This window comes from Salmo salar, chromosome 12 (assembly GCF_965601325.2).
Source record: "Salmo salar chromosome 12, fSalSal1, whole genome shotgun sequence".
Taxonomy (NCBI): Eukaryota; Metazoa; Chordata; class Actinopteri; order Salmoniformes; family Salmonidae; genus Salmo; species Salmo salar.
Window position 1 is genome coordinate 17,306,486 of NC_138302.1, and position 9,004 is coordinate 17,315,489.

The 9,004-nt window shown below is 43.9% G+C and overlaps 1 protein-coding gene across 1 annotated transcript; it reads right to left on the bottom strand.

The window, feature by feature from the left end:
• Positions 1–5,353: 5,353 nt before the first annotated feature.
• On the bottom strand, positions 5,354–6,588 carry LOC145859409 (uncharacterized). The gene is made up of 2 exons (XM_082958642.1): positions 6,330–6,588; positions 5,354–6,233 (listed from the first exon to the last, which is right to left on the bottom strand). Exons 1-2 carry the CDS (start codon positions 6,407–6,409, stop codon positions 5,708–5,710), a joined length of 606 nt encoding a protein of 201 aa, XP_082814768.1. The 5' UTR covers positions 6,410–6,588; the 3' UTR covers positions 5,354–5,707.
• Positions 6,589–9,004: the final 2,416 nt, after the last annotated feature.

Consider the following 9,004-nt stretch of genomic DNA (forward strand, 5'->3'; position numbering starts at 1 on the left):
CAGCGGAGTCAATCACCACCTTCCGGAGACACCTGAAACCCCACCTCTTTAAGGAATACCTAGGATAGGATAAAGTAATCCTTCTAACCCCCCCCCCCCCCCTTAAAAGATTTAGATGCACTATTGTAAAGTGGTTGTTCCACTGGATATCATAAGGTGAATGCACCAATTTGTAAGTCGCTCTGGATAAGAGCGTCTGCTAAATGACTTAAATGTAAATGTAAATAAATACTGGAGGCTGAGACAGGAGGGATCAGAAGACACTGTGGCCCCATCCGATGATACCCCCGGACAGGGCCAAACAGGCAGGATATAACCCCACCCACTTTGCCAAAGCACAGCCCCCACACCACTAGAGGGATGTCTCCAACCACCAACTTACCGTCCTAAGACAAGGCCGAGTATAGCCCACAACGATCTCCGCCATGGCACAACCCAAGGGGGGGCGCCAGCCCAGACAGGAAGACCACGTCAGTGACTCAACCCACTCAAGTGACGCACCCCTCCCATGGACGGCATGGAAGAACACCAGTAAGCCAGTGACTCAGCCCCTGTAAAAGGGTTAGAGGCAGAGAATCCCAGTGGAAAGAGGGGAACCGGCAAGGCAGAGACAGCAAGGGCGGTTCGTTGCTCCAGCCTTTCCGTTCACCTTCACACTCCTGGGCCAGACTATACTTAATCATAGGACCTATTGAAGAGATAAGTCTTCAGTAAAGACTTAAAGGTTGAGACTGAGTCTGCGTCTCTCACATTGGTAGGCAGACCATTCCATAAAAATGGAGCTCTATAGGAGAAAGCCCTACCTCCAGCCGTTTGCTTAGAAATTCTAGGGACAATTAGGAGGCCTGCGTCTTGTGACCGTAGCGTACGTGTAGGTATGTACGGCAGGACCAAATCGTAAAGATAGGTAGGAGCAAGCCCATGTAATGCTTTGTAGGTTAGCAGTAAAACCTTGAAATCAGCCCTTGCCTTAACAGGAAGCCAGTGTAGGGAGGCTAGCACTGGAGTAATATGATCAAATTTTTTGGTTCTAGTCAGGATTCTAGCAGCCGTATTTAGCACTAACTGAAGTTTGTTTAGTGCTTTATCCGGGTAGCCGGAAAGTAGAGCATTGCAGTAGTCCAACCTAGAAGTAACAAAAGCATGGATTAATTTTTCTGCGTCATTTTTGGACAGAAAGTTTCTGATTTTTGCAATGTTACGTAGATGGAAAAAAGCTGTCCTTGAAACAGTCTTGATATGTTCTTCAAAAGAGAGATCAGGGTCCAGAGTAACGCTGAGGTCCTTCACAGTTTTATTTGAGACGACTGTACAACCATCCAGATTAATTGTCAGATTCAACAGAAGATCTCTTTGTTTCTTGGGACCTAGAACAAGCATCTCTGTTTTGTCCGAGTTTAAAAGTAGAAAGTTTGCAGCCATCCACTTCTTTATGTCTGAAACACAGGCTTCTAGCGAGGGCAATTTTGGGGCTTCACCATGTTTCATTGAAATGTACAGCTGTGTGTCGTCCGCATAGCAGTGAAATTTAACATTATGTTTTCGAATGACATCCCCAAGAGGTAAAATATATAGTGAAAACAATAGTGGTCCTAAAACGGAACCTTGAGGAACACCGAAATTTACAATTGATTTGTCAGAGGACAAACCATTCACAGAGACAAACTGATATCTTTCTGACAGATAAGATCTAAACCAGGCCAGAACTTGTCCATGTAGACCAATTTGGGTTTCCAATCTCTCCAAAAGAATGTGGTGATCGATGGTATCAAAAGCGGCACTAAGATCTAGGAGCACGAGGACAGATGCAGAGCCTCGGTCTGACGTCATTAAAAGGTCATTTACCACCTTCACAAGTGCAGTCTCAGTGCTATGATGGGGTCTAAAACCAGACTGAAGCGTTTCGTATACATTGTTTGTCTTCAGGAAGGCAGTGAGTTGCTGTGCAACAGCTTTTTCTAAAATTTTTGAGAGGAATGGAAGATTTGATATAGGCCGATAGTTTTTATAATTTCTGGATCAAGATTCGGCTTTTTCAAGAGAGGCTTTATTACTGCCACTTTTAGTGAGCTTGGTACACATCCGGTGGATAGCGAGCCGTTTATTATGTTCAACATAGGAGGGCCAAGCACAGGAAGCAGCTCTTTCAGTAGTTTAGTTGGAATAGGGTCCAGTATGCAGCTTGAGGGTTTGGAGGCCATGATTATTTTCATCATTGTGTCAAGAGATATAGTACTAAAACACTTTAGTATCTCCCTTGATCCTAGGTCCTGGCAGAGTTGCGTAGACTCAGGACAATGGAGCTTTGGAGGAATACCCAGATTTAAAGAGGAGTCTGTAATTTGCTTTCTAATGATCATGATCCTTTTCCTCAAAGAAGTTCATACATTTATTACTGCTGAAGTGAAAGCCATCCTCCATTTGCGAAGGCTGCTTTTTAGTTAGCTTTGCGACAGTATCAAAAAGAAATTTTGGATTGTTCTTATTTTCCTCAATTAAGTTGGAAAAATAGGATGATCGAGCAGCAGTGAGGGCTCTTCGATACTGCACGGTACTGTCTTTCCAAGCTAGTCGGAAGACTTCCAGTTTGGTGTGGCGCCATTTCCGTTCCAATTTTCTGGAAGCTTGCTTCAGAGCTCGTGTATTTTCTGTATACCAGGGAGCTAGTTTCTTATGACAGATGTTTTTAGTTTAGGGGTGCAACTGCATCTAGGGTATTGCGCAAGGTTAAATTGAGTTCCTCGGTTAGGTGGTTAACTGATTTTTGTCCTCTGACGTCCTTGGGTAGGCAGAGGGAGTCTGGAAGGGCATCAAATGTAAAATGTAAATGTAAATCAAGGAATCTTTGGGTTGTCTGAGAATTTATAGCACGACTTTTAATGCTCCTTGGTTGGGGTCTGAGCAGATTATTTGTTGCGATTGCAAACGTAATAAAATGGTGGTCCGATAGTCCAGGATTATGAGGAAAAACATTAAGATCCACAACATTTATTCCATGGGACAAAACTAGGTCCAGAGTATGACTGTGGCAGTGAGTAGGTCCAGAGACATGTTGGACAAAACCCACTGAGTCGATGATGGCTCCGAAAGCCTTTTGGAGTGGGTCTGTGGACTTTTCCATGTGAATGTTAAAGTCACCAAAAATTAGAATATTATCTGCTATGACTACAAGATCCGATAGGAATTCAGGGAACTCAGTGAGGAACACTGCATATGGCCCAGGAGGCCTGTAAACAGTAGCTATAAAAAGTGAGTGAGTAGGCTGCATAGATTATGACTAGAAGCTCAAAAGACGAAAACGTCATTGTTTATTTTTTTTGTAAATTGAAATTTGCTATCGTAAATGTTAGCAACACCTCCGCCTTTGCCGGATGCACGGGGGGTATGGTCACTAGTGTAACCAGGGGGTGAGGCCTCATTTAACACAGTAAATTCATCAGGCTTAAGCCATGTTTCAGTCAGGCCAATCACATCAAGATTATGATCAGTGATTAGTTCATTGACTATAACTGCCTTGGAAGTGAGGGATCTAACATTAAGTAACCCAATTTTGAGATGTGAGGTATCACAATCTCTTTCAATAATGTCAGGAATGGAGGAGGTCTTTATACTAGTGAGATTGCTAAAGCGAACACCGCCATTTTTAATTTTGCCCAACCTAGATCGAGGCACAGACACGGTCTCAACGGGGAAAGCTGAGCTGACTACGCTGACTGTGCTAGTGGCAGACTCCACTAAGCTGGCAGGCTGGCTAACAGCCTGCTGCCTGGCCTGCACCCTATTTCATTGTGGAGCTAGAGGAGTTAGAGCCCTGTCTATGTTCGTAGATAAGATGAGAGAGCACCCCTCCAGCTAGGATGGAGTCCGTCACTCCTCAACAGGCCAGGCTTGGTCCTGTTTGTGGGTGAGTCCCAGAAAGAGGGCCAATTATCTACAAATTCTATCTTTTGGGAGGGGCAGAAAACCGTTTTCAACCATCGATTGAGTTGTGAGACTCTGCTGTAGAGCTCATCACTCCCCCTAACTGGGAGGGGGCCAGAGACAATTAATCGATGCCGGCACATCTTTCTAGCTGATTTACACGCTGAAGCTATGTTGCGCTTGGTGACCTCTGACCGTTTCATCCTAACATCGTTGGTGCCGACGTGGATAACAATATCTCTATACTCTCTACACTCGCCAGTTTTAGCCTTAGCCAGCACCGTCTTTAGATTAGCCTTAACGTCGGTAGCCCTGCCCCCTGGTAAACAGTGTATGATCGCTGGATGATTAGTTTTAAATCTAATACTGCGGGTAATGGAGTCGCCAATGACTAGGGTTTTCAATTTGTCAGAGCTAATGGTGGGAGCCGTCGGCGTCTCAGACTCCACAATGGGAGGAGTAGAGACCAGAGAAGTCTCGGCCTCCGACTCGTTTAATGGGGAGAACCGGTTGAAAGTTTCTGTCGGCTGAATAAGCGACACCGGTTGAGCATTCCTACAGCGTTTCCCTCCAGAAGCCATGAGAAAGTTGTACGGCTGCGGGGACCGTGCGAGGGGGTTTATACTAACGTTACTATCTGTACTTACTGGTGGCACAGACGCTGTTTCATCCTTTCCTACACTGAAATTACCCTTGCCTAACGATTGCGTCTGAAGCTGGGCTTGCAGCACAGCTATCCTTGCCGTAAGGCGATCGTTCTCCTGTATATTATAAGTACAACGACTGCAAAAGGGCATATGTGTCTTAATGAACAATCCACACAATATATTGATTGTTTTTCTTTTCATTAACCTAAGTTGTATTGATTATTTATTGTTTGGATAGTTTCTTTTTGTAAGATGAACAAAATGTATGGAATAAAGACCTCACCTTTGGGGAACCGAACTGGAGGCCACCATGGACGGCTACATTTCAGGTGTGGAGGTGGGTCCTTGTATCTCCCAGCATGCCGTTGGGCTCTCTCCTCTCTTTCCCTCGGCTGCCTTTTTACTCTTATCAAGTCCTGTCGGGCCTTTTGTGCTTTCCTCCGATCCTTTTTCAATATGTATTGTTGGAAAGCACGCATTCTTGTCCCAGGCAAGGTGTTGAGCTGCCTTATCCAGCCTATGTAGCTGTCAGAATTATAAATAGCAGATACACTGAAAAGGGTAGATAACAAATATTCAGATATGAAAAATAATGTTAAAACAAGTTACCTTCTTTGTTCACGGTCTGTAGAGTTATATACAGCATCGATAACATTTCTATAGGCTGGCCTATTGAAAACTGTATCCATCTTGAATAATAGTTCTTTGCAAACTGAGACTATCCCTGAGACTCTCCCAAACATCAACAAGTGAAGGTGTGAAGCAACCAATCAGATTAGTGGGCGTCGATTGGGGGGCTGGGGGTGGTTGACTCCCTGCTGTCACCTATAGTATCTGCTGGTCATCTCAAATGTCTCAGTAGAACTTGCCTGTTTTTTCTGTGCTGCAAACAGTGTGTTTATTAAACTTTAAAGACAGTGTATGACAATAAATCTAAATGAATTCCAAGGGAGAAAAAGTTATTTATTTCACAGGGAATGTCAAGTGTGAAACAACACAGCATAATACACACACACTTTGTTAACAAGTTAAGAATTTTAAATGAGCTAAAAAGGTACAAACAATCAATGTCATAAAAAAACAAAGCAACAAAGAACATATGTACAAAAACTACTTTACACACCAGTCAGTCAGTCAGTTTACTGGCCTTTGCTAGCACCATGCTGGGCCCTCATGAGTGCCAGCCACTCCTCAACAGTTTGGCCACCAGAGGTAGCGGCACAGAATCTCACATTACCGTACATACTGTGTCCAAATTCAGAAGTTTTTGGCTTGCCACATTTAGAGCACTTATAGCCTTCGTATGGCTTGTGCGCTCTTACTGTAATGCCAGACTCCAGCTTCTTCTTCCTCCTCCATTCGGTGGTCCTGGAGACCTTGGGTCCAGCAGGAGGAGGGGGAAGAGTGGAGGTCGAGGGCGCTCTTGGGAGACTGGTTGGCGGTAGAGGTGGCAGTGGCTGACTAGTTGCTGCTCTGCCACGCTGTGTAGCCTGCCCCGTTCTGTCCTCTGGCAGCTGGTAGGTGCTGCTGGTTGATGGGCCTGGCAGCGGTGAAGTGCTCCTTACTGCAGCGTGGAAGGGGCCTGACTCCTCCCTCTCTGCAGTCATGCTGTCCTGGGTCTGGTGCAGGGCCACTCTCTCCATAGAGGATATCCGTTTGTTGTACCTGTGTGAAAAACATGGAAAATGTTAATTGTTATCAGGAACACTGTCAACCAGTGAACTACACATAAAATATACCAACATATTCTTTAAAACTTACCACTGTGTCAAGGTCAGCTTGTTGACCTCAAACAGTTGCAGCCTTGTGTGTGTATTCAGGTTTGGGCTGCCCAGCACCATGGTCCTGATCCTCCTGTAGTCCCCCAGGATAGCACCCCACCTGTTGACCCGGTTACCAAGAACCGTCTTGCCAGCAGGGTGCTTGTGGCACAGCTCCACAAAAATGGCCTCCACTGTCCTGCTGGTGTTGGGCCACTGAGCAGGTCCAGAGCCTTGGCCAAGCAGGGAGCTGAAGGTAGATTAAGTTAACCTGTTATGGCTAGGGGACAGTATTTTCACGGCTGGATAAAAAAACGTACCCGATTTAATCTGGTTACCACTCCTACCCAGTACCTAGAATATGAATATACTTATTACATATGGATAGAAAACACCCTAAAGTTTCTAAAACTGTTTGAATGGTGTCTGTGAGTATAACAGAACTCATTTGGCAGGCAAAAACCTGACAAGGTTTCATGCAGGAAGTGGCCTGTCTGACAAGGTGTCGTTCTTCTTGTCTCTGTTTATTGAAGAGTGAGGATCTTAGCTGTCCCGTGACACTTCCTACGGCTGCCATAGGGTCTCAGAAGGCGGTAAAAAGCTGAATCGTGGCTTTGCAGGCTCTGGCTGAAAAAAAGTAGCGCGTTTGGGTAGTGGCTGGTTACAGTACTGTGAGACTCAGGCTCGTGCCCGCGTCGACCGAAAGCTTTGTTTACTTTCCTCTGTTTAGCTAAAAGGAGATTCCCGGTCGGAATATTATCGCTTTTTTTACGAGAAAAATGGCATAAAAATGGATTTTAAACAACGGTTGACATGCTTCGAAGTACGGTAATGGAATATTTAGATTTTTTTTGTCACGAATTGCGCCATGCGCGCGACCCTGATTTACCATTTCAGATAGTGTCTGGGACGCACGAACAAAACGCCGCTATTCGGATATAACGATGGATTATTTTGGACCAAACCAACATTTGTTATTGAAGTAGCAGTCCTGGGAGTGCATTCTGACGAAGACAACAAAAGGTAATCAATCTTTTATAATAGTAAATCTGATATTGGTGAGTGCTAAACTTGCCGGGTGTCTAAATAGCTAGCCCGTGATGCCGGGCTATGTACTTAGAATATTGCAAAATGTGCTTTCACCAAAAATCTATTTTAAAATCGGACATATCGAGTGCATAGAGGAGTTCTGTATCTATAATTCTTAAAATAATTGTTATGCTTTTTGTGAACGTTTATCGTGAGTAATTTAGTAAATTCACCGGCAGTGTTCGGTGGGAATGCTAGTCACATGCTAGTCACATGCTAATGTAAAAAGCTGGTTTTTGATATAAATATGAACTTGATTGAACAAAACATGCATGTATTGTATAACATAATGTCCTAGGGTTGTCATCTGATGAAGATCATCAAAGGTTAGTGCTACATTTAGCTGTGGTTTTGGTTTATGTGACATTATATGCTAGCTTGAAAAATGGGTGTCTGATTATTTCTGGCTGGGTACTCTGCTGACATAATCTAATGTTTTGCTTTCGTTGAAAAGCCTTTTTGAAATCGGACAGTGTGGTTAGATTAACGAGAGTCTTGTCTTTAAAATGGTGTAAAATAGTCATATGTTTGAAAAATTGAAGTTTTTGCATTTTTGAGGAATTTGAATAACGCGCCACGGGATTACACTGGCTGTTGAGTAAGTGGGACGCAAGCGTCCCACCTAGCCCATAGAGGTTAACACTGCACGTGAACTACATTGGCTGAATATCTAAATATATAACGTTAACTAGTTAGCCAGCTAACTATCAATTATTACCACCCTTTATTACACATTATTAGCTAGCGACACACATAATTCACATTAATTCACCTGAATACACAACTGTGTTCCGAAATACGCCATGAAATATAGCTAACCTTACCTTTACGACGACGACTGAAACTCACAATATTTCATGTAAATACACAAATGTTTCCTGAAATCCGTTATGACAACAAAAAACAACGACTGAAACTCACCTTAATTTACCTAAATACACAATTGTGTTCCGAAATACGCGATGAAATATATATCTAACGTGACCTTTGCAACTATCTTTCTCACAAGTACTCGGAATGATGGAGAACTAACTGCACAGAATTTCTCCGTGGATTTTGGGGGAGGCGGGACATGAATAACAGATAAGAATCCCGTTGGTGGCGTAATTTGCAATTTGACCAATCAGTCTCTGCAACCAAAAGCGCAACAAATGCAACTAGCCAATGAGGTTAGCCAAAGATTTGAAACAGATAAGCAACAGAAAGCAAAGAAGATTCCCTGGCTCAGATTGCACGAAAACCAGTTGTAAGTCTCTCGTACCAAGTACTCCACACTACGGGGGATGGTGTCATTGGAAGCATGATTTACAGCAAGCTGCAGAGAGTGGCACACACAGCGAATAAGAACCAGATATTTGAGGCCATACTCCTCCTTCAGCACTTTATGGACCCCATTGTTAATCCCCGTCAGTCCCTATCCCCAGGAGTTTCTCTTTTTTAAGACGACACTTCGAGGAAAGCCACAACAGCACGGGCTATAGATTTGGCATCTCCTCCCTCCAACTCAACAAGCCCCAGAAATGTTGATACAATTGCCTGCTTGGTGTCAAAGTACCTTATCACAACCCCCAGGTACTTAGAAACACA

Coding starts and splice junctions, on each gene's coding strand:
- LOC145859409 (XM_082958642.1), bottom strand. CDS start 6,409: ATGGTGCTGGGCAGCCCAAACCTGAATACACACACAAGGCTGCAACTG. Junction 6,234..6,329: donor AAGCTGACCTTGACACAGTG/GTAAGTTTTAAA, acceptor TTTTTCACACAG/GTACAACAAACGGATATCCT.